Here is a 24,622-nt window from a genome sequence, read left to right as displayed (position 1 = left end):
CACCGGGGTTTTCCCTTGGCCAAGGTTTCCCTAGTTAACAAAATATGGTGTTATGAGTTATCTTTTTGCATGGTTAGTGTTACTGTTCAACATTATTTAATTACTTTGTTATGTATGGTTTAAAGTAAGAAATAATATCCAATTGGCAACTAAAGTTTGTAGATTACTAACTCACCCCCCCCCCCCCCCCCCCCCACATAATCCCTATTTCTAACAATTGGTATTAGAGTGCAATTACTTTGAATAGGCTTAACAACTCGAGTAAGATCCCTATGGATATGGAACAGTTGATGAAGAACCTTGAAGAGGCTCTTGAACAAATTGATCCCCTAACTAAAGAAAGAAATAAGTTGAAGGATAGATATGAAGACTCCAAAGTATACATTGGACAATTGAAGGAAAAGATTGAACATCTCAAATCCAAGCCTAAATCTACTAAATCTGGAACTAGTGATGATAATTAGTTGAAGCTAAAGACAAAGTACAAGATCTTGAAGCATGAATTAAAGATTACAAAATTGAAGTTGACTTTGAAGAATGATCCTAGCAAAGTTGAATATGATTTGAAGACTGAGAATGTAGATCTTAGAGCAAGTCTGGCAAAGAAAACATCTCAATATGAAACATTAAAAGAAGATCATGAAGAACTTCATAAGTACAATACTATTATGAAAGGTGAATTAAATCATTGCAAGCAGTAGCTTGAGAAGCTTTATTCTAGCAGAGAAAAACTTGATGATTCAATGTCAATACAAAGACCTACTTATGATAAGATTGGTCTTGATTATCTAATTAACATGTCTACGAAGAAACCTAAGATTAGATCAGATCCAATAGAAAAAGATAAATCTAATGATAAGATTGAATCTAGCCAATCTTCTGATAAACTTAAATAAGTTGGACAAGACAAGGAAGTTGAAATTTTGGATTAACCAAAGCAAGTGGAATATCTTAAGGAAACTAGGTATGAATTTAGAGGTAAGTGGTTTTCATGTAATGGAATAGGTCATATGTAAAGAGATTGTACAAATAAGTCATTTAATCATGTTAAGAACTTTTATTGTCATAATTGTCATGGTATGGGTCATAAATAAATTGATTGTAGGAAACCTAAGTTTGGTGATGATAGAAGGAATAGCAGAATGTCTAGAAATACTAACCCTGCAAATAGAAGAAGATCTAATGAAAGGACATCGAGAGAAGGAAGACCTTATGAAGACAAAAGACAAATTGTGTGTTATAAGTGTAAGGACTTAGGACACATTTCTTAGAATTGTCATGTACTTGATTATCAATAAAATCCTAAAAGCAAAGCACCAATATGTCAGTTATGCAACAACTTTGGACATACAAAAAAGTATTGTAGAATGGATAGAAACTTTAGAGATAGAAGGAACAATGGAAAAAACTTCAAAAACAGAAGAGATGATGGAAAGAATGATAGAAGGAACCATGAAAGGAACTCTGGAACTAACAAAGACAATAAGGAAAAAAGAAATGTAGTCAGTAAACTTTGAGAAGAACTCAATGAGGTAATTGTAGAAGGATTGGACATCTCAAAAGAAAAGTTGGATGATGATGAGATAGGAAGATTGAAATCAGTTATCAAGTTTGATTCAATTAAGTTGAATTAAGCTTGTTTACAACACCAAAATTTGAGAACCTCATTTAGAGATTGAATTAGAGGAAGAAAAGTTGAGAAAAGGTGTATTGAGTTAAGTTTAGATGGTACCTAAGCTCGCTTGTAATTTGGAGTTTATCTAAACAAGTTATGAAGGAATTAAGAGTTACTGGTATTACAAAAAAGGTTAATTCTATAACAGTAGATGAAAACTATGTTTTTGCAGAGAATTTCGTAAAGCAAAGTCTTGAGGAGCATTGCCATGATGAAAGGAGGCTATAGTAAACCTCAGGTGATATCTACAGATTGGATAGATGATCTTGAGAAGTTATTTGATTACAGAATGTAATTGATAGCTTTTTCATGTTTGCAAAGTATGCAATTAATGCACATTCAAGTTGATGGAATAAATGGAGGATATAATTTATTTTTACTTCATTATGAATACATCCTAAGAAAAAAGCACTTAGAAGCAACTTGTCAAGGTGATTCCGAAGCAAACCCTATTTTTGGAAAGAGGTATTTTATCATTTTTCCAAAAAATTATTCAGTAAAAGTTCATATTTGATAGAATCATGGATATTTCAGTAGTGCAAAATGTTGAGAACAAGGACCGACCAATGTTGACAATGGGGACAGACCTAAGTTGAAGGTTGTTTCCATGAAGCTCATAGAAGGAAACCCTAACTCAACGTTATCCATTACTTTGAACAATGTAGTATATTTGGAAGATGTAGGAAGTTATCTTGATAGTAAATTTGAATCTGTTGGGAGTGAATACATGAACAAGGATATGGAATTAGTTCATTTCTACCATAAATTGGACATAGATGAATGGACACATATCATGTTAAGTAGGATACATGATGGGAAACTATGGATGCAAGATAGTGTAATTGATATTTCTACCAACCTTATTCATGAGGTAATTGGTCTAAGTAAACAAGGTAGTGTACCTATAGGCGAAAAAATGGTCAAGAAGAAAGTTGAGAGTTATACCAAAATAGTGTATAATGGAAAGACCATGGTGATTAGCACCATTAAGAAAGATGATGTAAGATTCTTGAGTGGAATCAATGCCTACTATGTATGTGAAAGTTCAAAGATTGATGAATTATCAACTGGATTCATCTATGCAACATATAAGATATGTGTAGAGAAGGAACAAGTAAACCTCAGTGAAAGTCTAAGAATGCAATTACTTGAGAACCTAGAAATGATCAAGAGGACTAAGAATAGTGTGTTTAGATTTTAGTCACTAATCAACCACATATTCTTTCATGTACTTAAAAGATTTCCATATTTATCAGTCATAGAGATAATGAGTAGTGATAGATGTACAATGGAGAAGATCACAGAAGTATGCAGAAGACATCCTATAGATAAGATATTGGATAGTGGAAACCTTATAATGAAGACATTTCATAATGAGATGAGACAGAGATTCAAAATTGTACCTGCTATTGTAGATAGATTTAAAGAAGACATTGGTATTATGGTTGATACAGATTATACTTATATTCAAGCAGTAGAACCTAAGGAAACATTTCTTGATCCCTTGGGTTATGAATTGAATGATCATATAGCAGTTGGTTATATTGATTTATTGTTGAAATCAGAGAAGGATAAAATAGAATATAGATTTGGAATCTATGATGAGATTACCCATTTAGCTCATCAAGCATCCTTGGAGAAGGCATCACACAAGAAGATAGAGTCTATTATGAAGAAATCTTTATCAGAGGTCGATATGACTAAGAATGAGTCTGAGACAATCAGGCAAACCCTGAAACAAGGCATACTAAATATACAACCTTTGTAGTATCTATTGTAGAGACATCTTTGAAATACAACAATTCGTATGCAATAGTGTCAGATGTGTAACCTAGTGAACCTAAGAGAAAATTTGAGAGATTAGTAGAAGCAGTGACCACAAAGACAAAAAGGGTCAAGCAACAAGCCACTGGACCAGGCAAGAGGCAAAAGACATTGTTGACAATTGTTGAATCTAGAAATGAAGAACAAGAACAAGAACAAGAAGTCAAACAAGAAGAGAAAATAACAAAGCAATTAGCAGGAAAAGCTTAGCAACCATGGAAGCCGAAGATAGAAAAGACTAACTCAGTTATTGTTATTAAGGGTAATTTTGTTCAGATGAACAAATTTTATGACTTGTATAACAATTTTGAAAAATATTAGATTGATATCTCTACTATGAGATACATTATAACAAATAATCTAAAATTGAGGGATATTGAGGGCATGCTAAACCAGAAAGTCTATGATAGACTTATTAAGAAGAAGGCACCAACAAGAGAAGAAGACTTAGAACTTCGAAAGTCTATGCTAAGAACTATTTGCAAGACTAATGACGAAGAAGAGATTAAGAGATTATTGAATAATCTTGCACCTTATTTGAAAAATAAAATAAACCATTTTTGTTTATGGTGGGTGAGAAAGATAAATTAAGAAGTGAGACTGCAGTAGCAATAAGTCAAATGTTGACAAAATCTAAGGTAGCATCTCCACCAACACCTAGAACCTTGGAAGTGTTAGTGAGCAGTGACACTATGTAGATAGATTAGACCAATGTTACCATTAACATTGATGATACTAATCCATTTGAAGGTTTTGAACCTAATACCAAGGATATTGAAGACAAATTGAGACAAATTGAAGAGGAAAAGAGGTTAATTGAAGAAGAAAAGAAGAAAGTAGAAGAGACCAAGCAGAAATTGCTTGAGGATAAGAAGAAAAGAAAGGAAGAGGAGGAAAAGAAAATAATAGTAGAGGAAGAAATAAGAAATAAAATAAAGGAAGACAAGAAGAAGAGATTGGAAGAGGAAGAGAAGAGAACAAGAGAAAGGAAAAAGAAAAGAAAGAACAAGAAGAGAGAAGAGTAAAGGAGGCAGCCAAGAAGCAAAGGGAGGATGACACTAAATCTTCTAGTACATCTACTCCACTTTCACTTGCTAGCTTAGCAACTGATGATGATGATCAAATTGATTTGATCTCATCCTTATCAAAGCTTATTTAGAAGAACATAATAGTGAAGAGCTTGCAGAAAACCTTGATGGAGGTTATTGACAGACTACATAGTACTCTGGCAGTGCAGCACACATAAGCAGATCTAGAATAGAGGGCACAGGCAGTGCTAAAGTCATTTGATGAAGAACTTACTAATTTGTTAAGTGTTGCAAAAGCAAAGGCATAGATTTCTCTTGATGCTAACTTGTTTACCACAGTTTGTCAAAATATTAAGAATGAATTGATAACCCTTGATACTTGTATTGATCAAGGAACTTCAAAAGTGTCAACAAGATGGTAAGCTATTGTACATTGAGTGTACTCTATCATATAAATTGACTAAGGACATTGACAGTCAGATAAGAGGAAAGATGAGTGAGTTAGAGGCTCTATCTAGCCAGTTACAACATCCATCTTGTAAAGTTGATGATTTTGAAGGACAAGTGGCTAGTATTCACAATGATATCAGGAAATTGGAACTTTGGAAGGAACAAATTTTGAAGAGGATATCGGATTTCAAAGAGTCTATTACCCCGAAAATATCTTTTGTTGAGAAACAATTGGAGGAATGTGTCAAGGCCAAGGACACCTATTCTAACTTTTTGTACTCAGACCTTAATGTAGTTGAGATTGCATCATATGCTTTATGTGCAATTCTCACCTCTACCGAATCCACTGAGGATACATGGACTAAAGGTATGGATAGTCTAAAAGAAAATTGTGATGATTGAATGAAGATTCTACCAGCTTGAGGCAGAAGGACAACATTTTTTGATAGTAGATTGATAATTTTTGGACAAATTCTAACATTTTTAACTTTTTCATTGATGTCAAAGGGGGAGACATACAATGTGAAAATTGTAAATTAGGTAAAGAGACGATAAAAGTGTAAAGTATATTGTAAGGGGGAGCATATGTAAAAACTTAACATAAATAATAGATGTAGTTTTTGTTACTTAGCCAATTTTCCCTATTTTGTTGCCATCAATGCCAAAGGGGGAGATTGTTGACAATTGGCTAATGGAGATATGCAATTGTTTTCATTTATGGCAACACAAGATGTACATTCTTATGGGAAACCTCAGAAATAAAGATATTTAGCCTTTGGTAATTAGAAAATTGTCTAAGTATGGAATTTAGTATATAATAGTGTATTGTTTTGTTTATAACTTGTTGCTGACATCATGTTATAACTAGCGAAGTTAGATAGAGATAGTATACATGTTAGTGATGATGTGTATAACCTCAGAAGTCAGTGAAACTATATGGAAAAGAGATATTTGTGTTTTAATTGAAACAGAACAACGAAATTGAAGGAAAGGATTGTTTTGTTTACAAAATAATTACTTGTCCAATTAGGGCCGACATCCTAGATGTTTACTCTAAGTTGAAAAAGTGTATTATGGTCTTAGCCGACCTAGTGGCAATTTGTGTAAAGGCATGGTATTTATGCAAAGGACATCTTGTGATAAGAAGTGTGCTATTATGTTGAGCAATTATATGCAAAGCTCTGTAAAAGCAATATATGTGAAGTTTTGTGAAAGCTATTTTGTGATCCAAGATCAAGCTGAAGATTAGAGATCAGTCGAGAAAGAAGTTACAGTACCTATATTTTAGAAGTCTAATTACTTGTTTGGGTAGTGAGCTCTTCTTGTAATTGGAAGTCCATGTTTGGGCAGTGGGCTCATCTTGCGTCTATTGTACTACAACTCCTAATAGGGTTGGAATCTCCTAACAAGTATTCAAAGACTCCTAATAGGGACCCCTTATATTGAATTTTCTCATTGACTCCTAACATGGTCCATCCTCTAACAAGGAACTTATATATCAGTATATCGTCATCTAGTGGGTATCATCCCCACTAGGGTTTTCCCTTGGCTAGGGTTTCCCTAGTTAACAAAATATGGTGTTATTAGTTATCTTTGTGCATGGTTACTATTACTGTTCACCATTATTTTATTACTTTGTTATGCATGGTTTAAAGTAAGAAATAATATCCAATTGGTGACTAAAGTTTGTAGATTACTAATTCACCCCCCCTCCCAGTAATCCTTATTTCTAACAACCCAAAAAATCTAAATTGATATTGAAGCTAGGAAAAGTATTCCTACCTGGGATGACTTGCCACTTCTTAGGACCTCCATCATTATCTTCTATTCACCTAGAAGGGTTGCGAGAGTGCACAAAGAAGATGGTTGAGGCTCAACCATCAATATGGCTTAAGGAGTGCAGACCCACCTAAGGCATGAGCATTCTCAATTAAATTAGTCCCTTGCTAGATGAGGTATGAAACATAAAGCACAACTGGCTGGGGATGAGATGGCTCAACATGAGCTTGTTTTTCCACTAGCAGTTGAGAAGATGAATCAATAGGTTGCTTCTAAGTAGATGTTGTTGTGTTCTTTCATTTGTGCGCCATTATATTCAATCCCTTTTTAAATCTCCCTTAAAAGGTTGGGGAACATATTCTTTAGGAGAGGATATCATTCTAAGAATGACCAAGGGATAATCCTTAATCTTGTGCTCTGCAAATCAACACTTATAGAAAGTGTTGAGAAAATTTAAATAAAGCACCTTTTGGGTGAAACATTGGCCATCTACTTGAACATCTATGGTTTCTTTGAGGTCACAAGATAAATCAACCTCAACCCAAACCCTCTTTTGAGGACAAAAATGACAAAATTGATCTTGTTCTAGGTAAACCACCTTGCTAAGAGATTGGACAATAGTTTGCATGAACGACCAAAAAGGAAAATGAAGACCAAGAAACTTAACCTAGATGGAGACTTTGACTTTTTTCTCATTTGAGACCGTGGAGTCTCAAGCCCATGGTTGAGAACCAAAAAAGAATACAGGTAAGAAACCAAGGCCCATGTTTGAGAATAGCTTCAACATGGGAGGGATTGGTAAAATAAAATAAATAAAACCCTTGGTGAGAATTTGGATGCCATCAAGTCAGACTCCATGATGATTCCAAGCTTTGATGACCCACTCATGCAACACACTTTCAGGTGGAACCCTTTTAACACAATAACCAATCAAGTAGAGTTCTCAAGCCATTCACATATATTATCAAAATCCTAAATAGGAAGAACAACATCTCATGAAACACCTTTGGGATATACTTGTGAGGGCACTTGTAAGAGGAGTCATGAACATCCATCACTAAAACTCTAGCACCAAAATTAACTGTTGGGCTAAAACTAATTGAGACCATAATTAACCCTTAAACACTTGCAATAAAATGCGATATGCCACCATATATAGACACGAATTCAAAACAAAAATAGGACAAACCTTGAACCCACACAAAGCTCAAAGTATGCATCTCTCTTTCTCTTCGAAATCTCAAATCTTCGCATTCCAAATTTAACAAGAGTTGCAGGGTAGCTAAGTTCCTACTAGAGATGGTGCAGGTTTGATGCTAGATGGAAACTTTTGTAGATTGGAAATAAGTGCAGTCATTTTCCTTGGAGTGAGAAGTGATGAATGTTGTAGAAGTGAGAATTGTCACCACCAAGTGAGACCGACAATTTTGGCCTTGTTCTTGCTTTGGACAATCAACTCGTCTACTCATGGCATGTTTGTTGATCAACCCATTCTAGTCCATGGCTGGCCATTTGTGGGCATTATTGAAAAAAAGTCTAAAAAAAAAGGCCTACTATAGAAGGGTTCAAAACAATATTATCCTATATTTATTTCCTGCCAAGCGACACTCTATCCCTACTTTATAGTTGTGCCTTATTTTCATAAAAGAATAGCCATGTAATTAGTGTCAATTTTAACAAGTTGTAGATAATTTTGGCTTATCTAAATTTGATATCATAATATGTATTATTGGTTGTAGTATTGTGTAGCTAAATAGGAAGTAAGGGTAAAATAATACTTGCTTGTGACACAGGAACATGAAAGATCATGCATTGAAGAAACAATTTCTTTTCAAGATTCTGGTAAATGCCACTTCATTGTTAATATAGATAGAACAAAGATACTGCATGAAGCATTCTATTTTCTTCCCAATCTTGTAATTTATTTTAGAAAACTTCCCTAGGAACTTGTAACGTACAAAATCCCACACTATGCAATAACAATAATAGTAGTTAAATAACTAAAGTTTCAAACAAAAAGAAGATGAAATAACTAATTCTTTAATGGTTTGACTAGAAACATAGATACAAGTACAATTTTGCCTACTAACCTACATACTTCAAAAGCTGAGATAATGTAATTTTTGCAATATTGACTGGCTATGTAGGATCCAAAACAAATGAGACAACTAGGCATTGTTCTTGGATTAGGCAATGTCAAAATTCAGTGGTCGGATTTCAAATCATCAATAAGGCATGGCATCATAGGACATGGTGTCACAAATACAAATATCCATATCTTAGAACAATTAATAACGTTGCATTTAGGATGGACAATTTCTTAGAACCAACCATTTAAATTACATAATGAAGTCAAAACTCATTAAAGCACTAAAATGCAAGCTGCTAATGCATTGTTGCAGAGCAACAACACATAACAAAAACATAGGATAATGGGTTTCCTATACCAAATCATTGAAATCATTATGTAATAAAACTTTCTTTAAAAATCATGAAAGCACTATAGTATTGGCCCCCAATGCATCTTTACTAATCAACAAAAGATAGTTGAACCATATGATGAAGAATTCCCGACACCAAAAAGGTTGAGTTGATGTATAAACATAAACCATAGAGCCAAGCACAAGCATATGTAATATCAAAAAGAAAATATTTTCCTTAGAACCATCCAATGAAAATGCCAAGCACAAAGTAAAAAATTTGTCAGTAGAAAAAAAACATTTGAAAAGTTACCAAATTGGGGAATGAAGCTCCATCACATATAACAATACCTAACTCAAGCAAAAATGATGCATTTCTAGTAGTAAAATAGAATCAATCTCCAAATACAAGTTCCTTTAATAATCAAGGAAAACAAAAAATATATATAGAAAGTTGCATTCCTTTTATTTTAATGTATTTTTCCTTGTCGTAGTATAGGACCTATTCGAAAAAGAGGAAAGAATAACATATATCCAAAGCATAAATGTAGAATCTTGAATTAATGTAGAGGAAAGATAACATGCACGATAACAAAGAAAGCCCTATTTTCTAGTTTGAAATTGTCAAGAGTCCTTGTGGATGATCGCTATTTGGTTGCTGGAATAGGAGTATGAAATTAGGAATATGTTTTCTATTTTATGTTTGGTGCGTTAATTGGAATACATATTCTCATTTCACCCCTAAAATGAGCTTATGTCTATTTCAAAAAATAATTGTTAATGAAATATAGAATAAGGAATTGGAATACATATTCTCATTTTACCCCTAAAATGAACTTATGTCCATTTCAAAAAATAGTTGTTATTGAAATAACATATTTGAAGTGATCAACATAATTGGAAACATAATATTCTTTAAAATGTGATGAACCAAAACCAATGTGTCTTTATATGCTACTTCTATCCATTTCTGATATCCCCACTGCAACTGTTCTGTTAGACATGCATGCAAAATGCAGTAGCAGGGACAAGGCACACCTTTATATAGCGCGGCTGGAAGAGATAAACAATGTCACTAATGTAATAAGCAGGAGAAGCCCTAGCCGTCAGCTAGGGCTTCCATCATCGAAGGCCCAACCTTGGTGTGCTAAAGAAGTTTGAAATAATCCCAACTTCAAGGCTTGTACCTCGATTATTGCCTCTTCTCTTGCCTTGGATATTGTGCAAGCATTAAGCTACTCCTACTGCTCGTAACTGTCAATCGCATTCACTATTTTCTAAACATTAATTATTAGAAATGGACATATAACACTTGGTGAAGGTTTTGCAAATGGGGTTGCAAGCTTTGGGTTTAACCATGGAGGAACTCTATAGTTAAGCGCGCTTAGGCTAGAGTAGTACTAGGATGGGTGACCTCCCGGGAAGTCCCAATGCTTCACCCTGCATCACCTAGATCCAATGAGTGCTAAGTGTTCCATTTATTCTCATGAGAGATGGATTCATGTTGAATCACTACTCATGAAGCATGGGTCAATGAGTTTGACTCAAAAATCACTTATTTATATCCTGATAACAATTACGTATCATATAAAAGTGACTAGGTGTGACTAAATGATGTTGAGATTGGATATGATTGGTTGTGCAATGAAACATTAAGAACTAGTTAACGGGAGCCCTGGGCAATGGTTGTTTGAGCTTCATTTGCTAATATAGTCAAAATTTAAAATGAAAAAATTAAAATTAGAGTTACACAAGACTTCAACTCTATTGAAATATCCAGCTGCATTTGAAATTTCGATAGCCAGACTGGGTAAGAGGAAAAAGGATCAAACGTGCTGTTATTATTGTTGTGAGGATTTCAGACAGCCAACAATGGAAGTGTTCTGGTACGGGTTGTTACAGGAAGGCTTTAATCGCTGCATTCCTTAGACATCTCGCATGGCTGGAAGATCGTATCTTTCTAACATTACTTTTCAAAGGAACAGTTAAATGGTCCAAAATTCAGTATTAAGGACAAAGGCGACGGCATTGTTTCATACTCACTTCCAACGCTATAATTATAATTATGTAATGCCAACGCCGTCCGTTATCAATCTCGATTTTAACATCACAGAACTATGTAGAAAGGGTAGGTTGAAGGAGGCACTACGCATTCTACTTACTACGTATCATTCCACAGTAGTTTCTTCTACTTATATTCAACTATTGCAGACCTGCATTTCCAAGAAAACCCTTTCAGAGGGTAAGAAAATCCACTCCCACATTGCCGAGAGACACTTTAATTTGACCTCAAACAAAGTTTTACAAGATACACTGATACGCATGTATGATCAGTGCGGAAGTTTAGTTGATGCGCGTGTAGTGTTTGACCGAATTACTGAGCGAGATGTCCTGTCATGGAATGCCATCATTACAGCTTACAGAAGACATGGGAATCCTCGGGAAGCATTGAACCTGTTTGACAAAATGCAAGCAACGGGTGTTCAGCCTGATCAGTTCTCAATTTCCAGCGTACTCCAAGCTTGTGCCAAAATAAGAGCTTTGGAAACCGGTAGGAACATCCACCAGAGTATAATGGAAAGGGGATTTTTGTCAGATGTTGTAGTTGCAAGTGCACTGGTGGACATGTATGCGAAATGTGGAAGCATACAAATTGCACGCGAGCTTTTTGACAAAATACCCGAAAGAAATGTGTTCTCATGGAATGCTATGATAGGAGCATATGCACAAGATAGTGATCTTGATGAGGCTTTAAAGCTCTTCGAGGAAATGCCCCGAAGAGATGTGGTCTCATGGACTGCAATAGTTTCAGGCTATGCACAAAATGGGTTTGCTGAGAAAGCCTTGGAAATTTATAAGCAAATGCAATTGACAGGAGTGAAGCCAGTCTCGGCAACCTTTGCCAGTATTCTCCCAGCCTGTGGGAAACTTGGAGTAGTAAAACAGGGTACGGACATCCACCAAAGTATAATCGAAAACGGGTTTTTGTCAGATGTCGTAGTTGCAAGTGCCTTGGTAGACATGTATGCCAAATGTGGAAGCATACACATGGCACGTCAAGTGTTTGACAAAATGTCTCGGAGAAATGTGATCTCATGGAATGCTATGATCGCAGGATATGCAATAAATGGCTATTGCAAGGATGCTCTGGAACTCTTTGAACTAATGAAGCTATCTGGAACATGCCCTAACCATGTAAGCCTCACTTGTCTTTTGTTAGCATGCAGTCATGCAGGTTTAGTGAACGAGGCCTGTAAATATTTCAATGGTTTTACTGACCCTTTTTGCATTGCTCCTGCAATTGATCATTATGTATGCCTTGTTGACCTTCTTGGACGAGCTGCCTATCTCGAGGAAGCCCTGAACTTTATCATCAAAATGCCTATTAAACCAATGACTGTTGTGTGGACTTGTTTTCTTGGTGCCTGTCGAGCACATAAGAATACTGGGTTAGGAATATTTATAGCAACTCTTCTTTTGGAATTGGATCCAAAAAATGCCACGACTTATGTACTTTTATCAAACATCTATGCAGAAGTGGGCAGGTGGGACCAAGTTCAAAAGGTAAGGAGGTCAATGAAAGGTGAAGGAATTAAAAAGATACCTGGATGCAGTTGGATTGAAGACCATAAAAAGGTGCAGGCATTTTATATTGGCGACAGATCACACCCACAGACACAGGAGATCTATGCAAAGTTGGCTGATTTGTCTTTAAAGATTAAGGCAGCAGGATATTTACCATATTCAAAGGATTCCCTGAATGATGTGGAGGAGGAGGAGAAAACTATATTTCTTTGCCACCATAGTGAAAAGCTGGCAATTGCATTTGGTTTGTTGAACACTCCCCGAGAAACAACTATTAGAGTTGTCAAGAACCTTAGAGTATGTATTGACTGCCATTCTGCAACCAAGCATATCTCAAAGATTGTTGGAAGAGAAATAGTTGTGAGAGATGCAAATCGGTTCCATCATTTCAAAGAAGGAGAATGCTCTTGCAAAGATTATTGGTGAGACCAATTGAAACAGCCTAAAGGAATGTGATTGCACAATAGAAAGGTTCACTGGCATATTAGCAGGTGATCATAAGAAACCAGGCTTTATATCCAAATTTTTAAAGGTGTGCATATCTAGACTGTGCTGTTTACTTCATAAAATCAGGTGTATGGTACGTAATGCACATTTTTTCAAAGCTCTGTTATATGATGACACAAAGATGTCATGATATTGAGATGTTTTCAAGAAACTTGCTGATGTCTTGAAGAAAAACTGGAGGTGGAGAATAAGAAAAATGCAGAGAAAGATGAACGCTCGAAGGAAATAGAAAGATGCCTGACCATAGGAAGAGAAAAGAGATTATGAGAAGTCTAATTATTGGAAATTTTGAGGAGATCATCTCTTGACAGTTTTCTACAGTTATCTTTTTAATGGTCCTTTGGATGGATCAATTTTAACATACTGTGCCCACATCAGCTCTGTCACTTGGGACTGTATCATGCATAACGTATTCAAAATTATGTAAGTTAATTAAGCTTTTCTCATTTATTGATAGCAAAAATATTTGTTAATTCCCAACTAAAAGAATAATAATAGTTATTTTTAATCAAAAAATAAATAAAATAAATCATCATATTTTATATATGCAAAAATGAATTTACTACTTCTATTGTATTGTGATTGGTGCATATATGCATGGTGGTTTTGAAGTTTATAGATTGATGTTAATAAATGTATATGGTCTTGAACATTTGGCATAATGGAGAGGGTTAGCAGCAATATCATGAAAACTAAATAGGTTAGGTCCATATCAAGAAAACTAAGTAGGCTATGTCCATCCTTTTGAACCTGGTTAGGTTATGATTAGTGAAGGAAAGGATATGATTTGCAATTAGTGTCAATTGAATTTTGAAAGGAAAGTGCTCGTGGTTATGACAGGTGAAACAAGGGGGATTCAGAAGGATGAAAACAATTTATTTAGAGAAATACCATAAGATGAAATGAATTCTGAAACAACATAACCTAAGAATTTATCTTTTGTGAGAAAAAACAAAGTATCATGGGAATTTAGACATGAATGTCATGAGATCAAAAGACTTGAAGTAATTGAAATCATAATGACGAAGATGATGTTCTTTTTTATTGGAGAACAAATTAAATTCACTGAGAAAGGTAATAGTAACATAATGTGGAACAGCGTATCTTCAGAGTAACTCAAATCAATATGTTCCTAGTGATCACTCAAAAGATTTGAATTTTCGACCAATGATGTTTGTATTGGTGCATGTGGTGTAAGGGTGGGCATTGGTGCAAGTTGGGTACTGGTGCCTTGGCTCCTGCATATGCTGCTGAATTTTTGCTGGTAGATGGTGTTGAGGTTGAGTTCAGGTTGGGCACTGATTCTGCACCTGTTCTTAGCTTTCTTCTGGTAGACTTGCTCTTTCTACTGCTGACGGATGAAGCTTTTCTTGTGCCAAGACCACCTCTATTGTGGCTTGTGACCATGATGTGGTTTATAATGTGGATTTCCACCAACGTTGTGGGTTAGTGTGTAGATTTGCTGGTTTTTGGCTTTCTTCGTTGGATCATCATTGATGGGTGATGGATTCTTGGTTGCCCTTAGTTTCTAGCAACATTGGACCCTTGTGCTACTTTTTCTTTTGTTGCATTTTTATTTGTATGTTGACTATGATTTGGTGTTAAGCAAGGTGTGGGCTTAGGGTGTACACTTTCTCTAGATCAAACTCTAGACAATCTCCTTCAACCCTCTTATTGAACGACTTAGTGTGCATCCAATGTGGGTTCATTTGCCCAATCTTCCCCTTTCCTTTTGGGAGAATTCTTGTTTTGAGGCCATTGGAAACTCTTTCAACCACTTCCTTAATGGGCTTTTCTACTTACACAAGCATTTTGGTTAATACTGACATCTCCATAACTTTTCTTGGGGATGTGGTTTTCATGGTTGGGGATAGGCCATGGACTTAGTCATTGGGTTATGAGGGTTTCCCCTTTCAATGTTGCTGGTGCTTCTAGACTAGTCACTTAACCACAAATTGTTACCCTTCGTGTTGTGAAGGTTCTACCACTTGTTGAAAGGATGCTCTGGTGAGAACTTGACTGTCCTAGCTTCTGATTCCTCTTTTGATGACTCTTTAGATGCTGATGAGGATTCTTCTCAGGATGATGTTTTGCCTCCTGTTGCTGGCCTGGCCTCTTCAGGCCCAGTGAATCCTACTCCACCTCTTGATGTTGTTGTGGCTCCCTCCGGTCATGTGGACTGCTCTCCATCTACTGCTCCTGTTATGCTCCAACCTTTTGTAGATGACATACTGCCCCGTGAACACTCCCTTCCCTGCTGACAATCTCACTTTGGGGATCTCCCCACTTGCTTCCCCGTTGAGATGGTGTTTCTAATGATAGTATTGCCTGGAGGAAAAATCGTTCTTCCTCTGCTTCCCATTCTTTTCCTTGCATTATGTGTGAGTTGTCTAACCACCCTTGAGGTGGGTTCCTAGTAGTTCTGCAATTATGCTATTAAGTGGTCTGTCTTAGCCTTTGCTACCAATCACTTGTTCTTGATTGACTAGTTGTAAGTATCCTTTTTGGCCTGTCTTTGCAAGGGTCAACACCTGTGTTTTGTTTCTTTTATAATAAAAAGCATAATGTTTTAAATGTAGAAAAATCCCATTTAGAAGATATAATACATAGTCTCCAAGATAAATGTTCTCTTTTTTTTCCGTAGAAGATAGCTTGAGTAGGAAAATCACTTCAGATGTGATTAAGATGATTTTTCTTGATTGTTAGTAGAATCTTATAATTGTACATTGAGAATTTAATTGACATAAGCACCATCCTATAACTTGTGATATCCAATCCATTATAAATCGAGTATAGTTTTTCTTTAGTGTAGAGTCACTCAAATTGTAAAATCCAATACAAATGCTTATTGTCATTATTCTTATGTATATGAATGATGTTGATCAACTAATTTGAATGCCTCATAGGAAATAATATATGATGTAATTCTCAAGGACAAAAATACTTAATATTGTTAAAAGAACATGAGAAAGTACTCTTATATTTCTTTAAAATGTCTTCAAATGCTTTGGATTCTCCCAAATATTACCATTTTACCAGTTAATGGACTTAGAGGTTCATCTTCAATGCCAATTATTATTTTTGAAAATTGAAAATTTGAAGTTTTAATTTAGACATTATTATTTATTCATCTATTATAATAAAAAAGAAACCCTCTAATAAAAAAATCAAGTCAAAGGTCAATTTTAGTCTCTCACTGAATAAGAATTAACTTCCTATATATTGAGCTACTTCCCACAAAGAATGAAATTTACTATTATCTTCATGGAAGAATCTGAAAAGAAATGGTGTTTTCTATTTATTGGGTTATCTTTATATTGTTGTTAATTGATTCAAAGTAAACGAAACTGTCCCAAGTAAGATCCAATCAACTCAATCACTTAACAATGGGAGCAATGGATAGGGGTGTTCCCACAATATTGTGCCCCACTTCTCGTCTATCTTGATTTTTCTCTAAAATCACATATTTTTTTGAAATTTTGTAATAAATTATTTAATATTATATTAATGGTCATTTAGGCCATAGTTCCAAAAATCGCCGAAATCGCCGAAATCGCGATAAGATTCATGGCTCCAGATTTTTTTGGAATCGGAAATCGCTGGTGGCGATTTTTTCGCATGAATCGCCTGAATCGCCAAAATCGGCGATTCATGGAAAAAATCGCCAGAATCGCCATCGGGTATCGCCAGAAATCGGCCGCGGCAGCAAGGATAGAAAGTTCAATTTTTTAAAAAAAACACATGTTTTATTTGCTTTCTAAGTTGACTTTCCTCTTTGTTATAACCCTAAAGAGCCTTCTATTTGCTTAGTATGAGTAGAAGAGAGGAAGAGTGAGAGAGAAGAAGAGAAAAGAGAATCCATAGGTTTCCAACCGGCAAGAAGGAAGAGCACCAAAGAGATCAGAAGTCCATTTGGGGAGGCCATAAATTGCATTGGGAGCATTAAGGAGTCAATATCAACACTCCTCAACTCATTTGCAAGAGGTAAGTGTTGGTTTTTTTTTTGCATGTTAGTGTAGTATGCATTTTTTGTTAAATTTTTTTAGTGTTCATTTGCAAATCTTGAATGTTTTTTATTTTTAGTTTTAACTTTTACTAAATTGTAAACTAGGGTTTGTTGTTTTGTAGTTTTTGTTTATTAGTTGCAAACTTTGATTTTTTACATGAATTTTTTTATTGCAGCAGCCCTTTGCTTTCATTTTCCAATTTCCACAATGGGTAAAAAAGATGAATGCTGGAAATATAATGAAGAGTTTCCTGGGAGAACCAAATATCAAACAAAATGTATATTTTGCAAAGAAAAAATAAATTCGGGAGGTATCTATAGATTGAAATACCACATTGCTGGCATACCTGGCCATGATGTCACAGTTTGTACTCAACAAACCGCTGAGGCAAAACGCTCTTGTTTAGTGGCATTAGAAAAAATTGAACAAGACAAGTTGACTAAGAAAATGCAACTTGAAGGGTTAAGAGGTATTGGCTCCCGTGCTCCCACATCCGCAACCGCATCTACATCTGCAAGTGCATCTGCATCAGCTTCCGCATCCGTAGGTTGTGTTGGGGAGGGTTCTTCTAGGCCTCCTTTTCATCCTAGTGCTAGTGCTCATGTGAGTGTTAGTGGTAGTCGGTCTCATACTGAGACAGAGTCCAACACCAACCTATTGCGGCCTAGAGTGCGGAAAAGCAGAATGGATAGTTACTTTGTGCCCCGCACTACTCCTGGCTCCCAACCCACGCTTGAGGGCATGGGTTTGAACAAGGAGATTCATGATGCTGCCAGAAAAGAGATTTGCAAATTCTGGTACTTTTGCAACATTCCATTTATTGCAGCCAGGTAATTGATTCTTTTTTCTTTGTTATCTTCAAAGTTAAAGTTAAAAGTAAAAGTAAAACTTTAATTATATCTACTTGTTTTATGATTTTAGTTTTTGACATCTAAATTTCTAATCAATATCATTATCTATTTGTGACAGGACTCCTTATTGGCAGAACATGATAGATGCAGTTGCCATTTGTGGTCCGGGGTTTAAAGCCCCAACTGAGGCTGAGTTGAGTGGATACCTCCTGGAGGAAATGGTTGAGGATATGAGGCATGAGCTTGAGGACAACCGAAAGGAGTGGATCGAAAAGGGTTGCACCATCATGACTGATGGTTGGACAGATAGGAGGGGAAGAACACTCCTCAATTTTCTTGTATCCTGTGGAGGTGATTGATCATTCTACTTTCCTACATACATAATTTTGAATCGTGATTGACTATTTCAAATTTTGATTTGTTGATTGCTAATAGTAATTATAATTCGTTGTTTTGTTACTTGTAGGATATACCATGTTCCTCAAATCCATTGATGCTTCTGCTCATGTAAAAAACGCCACATACTTATGTGAGGTTATTGAGGAAGTTATAGCAGAGGTGGGGGAACAACATGTGGTGCAAGTGGTGACGGATAATGCAGCAAGTTATGTTGCTGCAGGTAAACTTTTAACTTTTTAAGTTTTGAAAATAAATTTATTTGAATTTTGAACTTTTTCTAATTCTAACTTAGAATTTCTAAGTTTCCTAAGTTCTAAGTTCTAACATGTTTGAAATTTGAATTTCTAATTATCTTAAAATTGTTGTAGGCAAACTTTTGATGGAGAGGCACCCCACCATATTTTGGTCCCCTTGTGCAGCACACTGCCTTGACCTCATGTTGGAGGAAATTGGCAAACTTGAGTGGGTCAAGTCATGTGTGGAAAGGGCAAAAAACATATGTAAGTTTATTTATAATCATTCATTTGTCCTTAGCACAATGAGGAAGTACACAGGAGACAAAGAGTTAGCTCGTCCAGGGATCACGAGGTTTGCCTCGAATTTCATCACCTTGCAGTCCTTGTTGACATCAAGGGATGATTTGAGGAGCATGTTTGTTGGGCGGGAGTGGATTTCATCTTCCTATGCTACGACCACTGCAGGGATAGATGTGGTGGATTGCATATTTGATGATGATGGTTTTTGGAAACCTGCTAGAGAAATACTTAAGGTAATTTTATTGCAATTTAACATTTAATATTTTACAGTTTACTATGCTAATTGTTTAATGATTTAGTTTTACCTTATATTATTGAATTATTCTATGTTTAAGTTTTGACTCAAATTTTTGTTTTACTTTATATGTAGGCCACTGAGCCTCTTGTATCTCTCCTACGAACTGCTGATGGGGAGAAGCCCTCTATGGGCTACATATATGAGGGCATGGATAGGGCCAAGGAGGCCATTAAAGCTCAGTATGCAGGAGTGCAGGAGAAGTATGCCCCTATTTGGGACATCATTGATAGGAGATGGCAGAATCAGCTCCACAGACCCATCCATGCAGCAGCTTACTTTTTGAATTCGGCATTTCGTTTCCGTCCTGACTTCAAGGCGGATGAGGAGGTTCTCACCGGATTATAGACAGTGATCCAGAGGTTGAGTACTGATGAGGATAGCAGTGCTGCAATTATTGAGCTTGATAAGTTCAATAATAAAGAAGGGCCACTTTTCTCTAGCAGGGTAGCCATAGATGCTCGGGAAACAATACAGCCAGGTAAAAATTAAATAATATATTCAATGTTCATGAATCTAGATTCTAAACTTAAAGTTGATTATGTAATTTTAGAGTTAACTTGTAATTTGTAATTTGTAAATGAGACTAATTATTTTTATTTTCCCTTATTTCAGATAGATGGTGGCAAATGTTTGGGGCCACAACCCCAAAACTTCAAAAAATTGCCATTCGTATTCTGAGTCAGCCAAGCAGCGCTTCTGGATGTGAGCGCAGTTGGTCCATGTTCGAGCACATCCACTCGAAGAGGAGAAACAGGTTGACAGTGCAGAGGTTGAATGATCTTGTCTTCGTTCATTACAACCTCCGTCTTAGGATCAGACAGATTTTGGGCACTGACTCCTCTCCGATCATTCTGGAGGAGATTGATCCAGAATCAGAGTGGCTCACAGAGGTTGTAGATCCAGTCTTCACTGAGGAAGACCGTGCGTGGATTGACCAGGTGGATATAGAGGCTGAGGCAGCTAGAGCACGTTCTTCAGGCATTGGTAGACGCACACGTGCACGCACAGACACAGGCCCTAGCGACATTCGTGAGCCCATCTTATATGCAGGAGATATGGCTCGACAGTCCTCTAGGACCTACATTAGACGCCTTGCTACTAGGCAGACTGGATACTCAGAGGCTGAGGCTGAGGCTGTAGCCGAGCTTGAGGATGATGTTGAGGATGATGATGACTATGAGCCTGAGGCTTGAGCTGGAGCCTTGTTTTTATATTTTGTTTACAGATATTGATACTGAATCATTGATAGACATATGTTTCAAAGTTTCAAACTTTCATGGATCTTCATCTTAGATTCTTACATAAATTTATGATTTGATGTCTTATGGATCATCTTACATACATTCTATGATTTAAATCATTATGATCATTTGATTTCTATTTACTTCAGCTAGCCTACAATTTACATTTTAGAATCTTAGATAACATAGTTACGTATGTGATGGATTTTATGTTTCATGTTTATGTATGTTAAGTTTTAACTTCTATTTGATGATGTTATAGTGTGCTTAAGTTATATTCAATAAAGGGTGCATGAAATAAGTTTTAAATTGTTAAAATCTTTAAATTTAACGGGTTTTTTCAAATTTGCCGATTCATCGCCGATTCATTGCCGATTCATTGCCGATTCACGATTCGATTCGACCTTGCCGATTCCGATCCGATTCCGATTCACGTTTCTTTGATTTAGGCATATTTAGTTTTTAGGTAATATAGAAACTTTTCTGTTAGCCTTTTAGAAAGTTTCCATTTTGTTCTCAATTATTCTCTATATAAGGAGCCTATATCTCCATTTATAATTACTCCTTTATCAAAAAAGAAATATTATAATATGGTATTAGAGCATATTAATGGGCTTCTATAAGATTTGGCTAATTTTTTCAAAGAAAGATTTGTAGCCCTTCTTTTTTTAGTGGAATTTGTTCCAGTTTTTTTGTAAAAATAATTTTAATGGAAAAATGACTATGCAAATTCATTGGCAGATTCCAAGACTTTTTGTTGGAAACAACGAGCCTGGTCAAGGGTCTTGGTTGCGTAATTTTATAGTTTGAGCAGAAGTCTGTAAATTTTATGGGTTGCATATGCTTGCATGTTACTGGCATGTGCTGTTTTCCATGTGAAGTTTTCTTTTGTTTTACTTCTGTGATGAAGTTTCGCTGTTTTCTCCGGTATTTTATGAGGTGAAGACTAGTGTTTTGCTGCGTGAAGGTTTTTGTGACAGGTTTTCTAATTTTTCACCTAAAAAGTTAATGCTCGGGTCTTTAATAGTTCTTTTCCCTAAAAAAAATTTGGGTGGGTTTTCATATTTGTTTCCTCAAAAATTTCTGGGTTGGTTTTATAATTTAGTCCATAAAAAATTGTTGTGGGTTGTGCAATTTTTTGCCTCAAAAATTGTGGAAGTGTTTTACCGTTTTTCCTCAAAATCAAAGCTCTCTATTTTGGGGTTTTGATTGATTTTAATCCAAAAAAATCACGTTTTGATTGGTTTTAATCCTAAAAATCATGTTTTTCTCCTAAAAAATCATGTTTGGTTTTTTCAATTTTATCCTCAAAAATTGTTTTTGAGAGTATGGGGATTTGTCTATTGTTTCACAAAGTCGGGATTTCAAGTTTCAGTAGTTGATCTTAGAGGGATAGCTTTGTTACCCAACATTAAGTTGGATAAATTCTTGGGGATTGACACTTTGCAGATCTAGGGAGGGTCTTAGTAGTAACAAAATGTTCTAATTAGAAGGGGACAACCTTCTTTGTATTTGTGACCAAAAGACATTGTATCTTTTGTAGAGTAATTAGTAAGATGACCATTAAGGGAGGGTAATAAAGTATTTAAGGCTATATTAATTGGTCATTTAGGCATATTTAGTTTATAAGTTTTTAGAAAACATAGAAACTTTCTATTAGCCTTTAGAAAGTTTCTATTTTATTCTTAGTTATTCTCTTTATAAGGAGACTACATCTCCATTTGTAATTCCTCGTTTATGAATAATGAAATATTGTAATAGTTTGATGATATAAAATTTGAAGTATTCCTTCTAAAAGCTTATAATTGAACAGTGTTAGATCAAACCCTCTTTTAGATCAAATCTCATGACATAGAAGCTTTCTAATCTTGAAACATGTATGCAATGGTGTCTCCTTTTCATCCATCAATTTGACAAGTGGAGATATTTTCATATTTTCCACAGCAAGTCAAATTGTGATATTGCTATCAAGATTTAACTGTGTAGTTTTTGAGTCAAACTCATTGACCCATCTTTCATAAGTAGTGGTTCACAGAAATTCATCTCTCATGAGAATAAATGGAACATAAGCACTCATTGCATCTAGGTGAAGTACACTCAAGCTGGAGTAGTACTGGGATGGGTGACCTCCGAGAAGCTAAATTGCCGATTCGTATTTAGGGATGGATTCGGGTTCATGGGTTCGGGCCATTTTTTTTTTCCCATTTGGGTTCGAGGGTGGGTTCTTGAGTATATATATATATGCATTATATATACAAAAAAATAAGAGAAACCCGTGGGTCCTCTTGGGTTCATCATGGGTCCTCCCAGGTTCACTTGTGGGTCCTCTTGGATTCGCCACAAGTCCTCCCAAGTTTACCATGGGTCTGGATTTGCCTGAGGTCGCTGCAGGTCTAGGTAGGGTCCTTAATTTGGATTGTGGGTTCGCTCGTGTTCGTGCCAACACAAAGCCGAGAGGACCCACAATCCAAATTAAGGACCTTGTCCAGACCCACAGTGAACCTGAACCCAGGCAGCAGGGTCTGAACCCGGTAACTAAGCCGAGAAGTCTCGGTGCACTAGTTATATTGGTGGACTTCACTTTCTAACACCAATTGCATAGGAAAAGGTTCACTTCTTGTAGAAAGTTCACTAGTCATAGCACAATGTCTTTTGTGGTGCTCTCTTGCACTATGATTCCATCAATTATGGTTTAGAGCTTCCATAGAAGATGGGATATCACTCAACATTTTCTTCCTTTTCTCTAGGAACTTAAAAAACAAGCTTACAGAAAACAGTCCTAAAGCTAGTCACATAAAGGGTTGTGACTAGTGGAATGAACCAAGTTTATGTACATGGTACTGAAACTAAGAAAATCAAACACATCCACGGAAGTGGGAGCAAACCTATTATAAAATTGCTAAGTTGCACGGGTACCTCCCCCCCCCCCCCCCCTCCGGACCACGTACCGGTTCGAACCGGTTCGTGGTTCTGGTCCGGTTCGACCTGGGTTCGTTTTTGGAGGCTTGGTTCGATCTGGTTCGAACCCAAGAGAACCACATATAAAATTTCGGACCAGGGTTCGAACCCAGGAGAACCACATATAAATTTTCCACATTACAGCATGTTTTAATTTAATTTATGTTGATACATCTTGGGTTTGGGTTGGTAGGCATTACAATGCCACAATTTTTTAGTGTTGAGTAATCCCTAGCTGTAAAACACTTTCTATTTGAATCAAAATGCTACTAAATTTGAGACACCCACAAGAGAAGATGCTCAACATGTGGCGACCACCATGACCAATTTCGAGGAATTTCAGGGCCTATTTGAGTAGCAATATGAATTTTTCAAACACTAAACAATAAACAACGTTTTATTGGGAAATGTTGCCCTGCAGAAGAAAGTCACGGTCACATGAATATGGTCAGGTGGGGCAGCTACTTACCACATTGTCTATCACTGTTTGGCTGATTATTTCTCCTCTAGGTATATTAAAAATTGTATTAAAGAATATTGAATCTGGGACGTCAGATTGTGTTATCCAAAGGCCTCCATGAATGGTCTTTTTCCAGTTTACTGTTGTTGATCAGTGCTTGGGAGATTGTGCCCAAAGAGATTGAAGAATATTCAACTGGTCAAGGGGATTTACCTTCTGCAAGCTAGATCTAATTAGTTTTTAACCACGTTCAATCGATTATGTTAATCATAATAAGAGTTTGGTAAATAAATTTATGAAAAGAAGAAATTTTTATTAAAACTTACTGTTGATCTGCATAAACTAATCAGATACAGTTATGAATTTTTTAAATGAAAGGGAAGAGATCTAGTCGCTAGGGGTTCCAATGATCGCTGTGGTTTGCTACTATATTGTTTATGCTGTTTTAAAGTTTTTTGTTGTTCAAATGTGTTTATGCTACTATGCTACATTCTAATTCTAACTCATGCTTCGTAAAGATGTATATATATATATATATATATATAAAATAAATTTTTTTTTACATGTTTTTGTACTAACGAACCCAAACGAACCCAAACCCCTT

At 35.9% G+C, this 24,622-nt stretch overlaps 2 protein-coding genes and 1 pseudogene across 2 annotated transcripts; all 3 read left to right on the top strand.

The window, feature by feature from the left end:
• The first annotated feature begins 10,904 nt into the window (after nt 1-10,904).
• Nucleotides 10,905-13,627, top strand: LOC149541509 (pentatricopeptide repeat-containing protein At4g14050, mitochondrial pseudogene; annotated as a pseudogene).
• Nucleotides 13,628-16,891: 3,264 nt separating this feature from the next.
• On the top strand, nt 16,892-19,739 carry LOC149541508 (uncharacterized). Its single transcript, XM_089796748.1, has 5 exons — nt 16,892-18,105; nt 18,245-18,477; nt 18,593-18,745; nt 18,894-19,294; nt 19,432-19,739. The coding sequence occupies exons 1-5, from the start codon at nt 17,432-17,434 to the stop codon at nt 19,702-19,704; spliced, it is 1,734 nt and encodes a 577-aa protein (XP_089652874.1). The 5' UTR covers nt 16,892-17,431; the 3' UTR covers nt 19,705-19,739.
• Nucleotides 19,705-20,743, top strand: LOC149541507 (uncharacterized). The gene is made up of 2 exons (XM_089796749.1): nt 19,705-19,837; nt 19,972-20,743. Exon 2 carries the CDS (start codon nt 19,986-19,988, stop codon nt 20,550-20,552), a length of 567 nt encoding a protein of 188 aa, XP_089652875.1. The 5' UTR covers nt 19,705-19,837; nt 19,972-19,985; the 3' UTR covers nt 20,553-20,743.
• Nucleotides 20,744-24,622: the final 3,879 nt, after the last annotated feature.

Source organism: Cupressus sempervirens, chromosome 8 (assembly GCF_028749045.1).
Source record: "Cupressus sempervirens isolate cs-2001-9-10 chromosome 8, ASM2874904v1, whole genome shotgun sequence".
NCBI lineage: Eukaryota > Viridiplantae > Streptophyta > Pinopsida > Cupressales > Cupressaceae > Cupressus > Cupressus sempervirens.
This window is presented reverse-complemented; position numbering and strand designations above follow the sequence as displayed.

Coding starts and splice junctions, on each gene's coding strand:
- LOC149541508 (XM_089796748.1), top strand. CDS start 17,432: ATGAATTTTTTTATTGCAGCAGCCCTTTGCTTTCATTTTCCAATTTCC. Junction 18,106..18,244: donor ATTCCATTTATTGCAGCCAG/GTAATTGATTCT, acceptor TATTTGTGACAG/GACTCCTTATTGGCAGAACA. Junction 18,478..18,592: donor TTTTCTTGTATCCTGTGGAG/GTGATTGATCAT, acceptor TGTTACTTGTAG/GATATACCATGTTCCTCAAA.
- LOC149541507 (XM_089796749.1), top strand. CDS start 19,986: ATGTTTGGGGCCACAACCCCAAAACTTCAAAAAATTGCCATTCGTATT.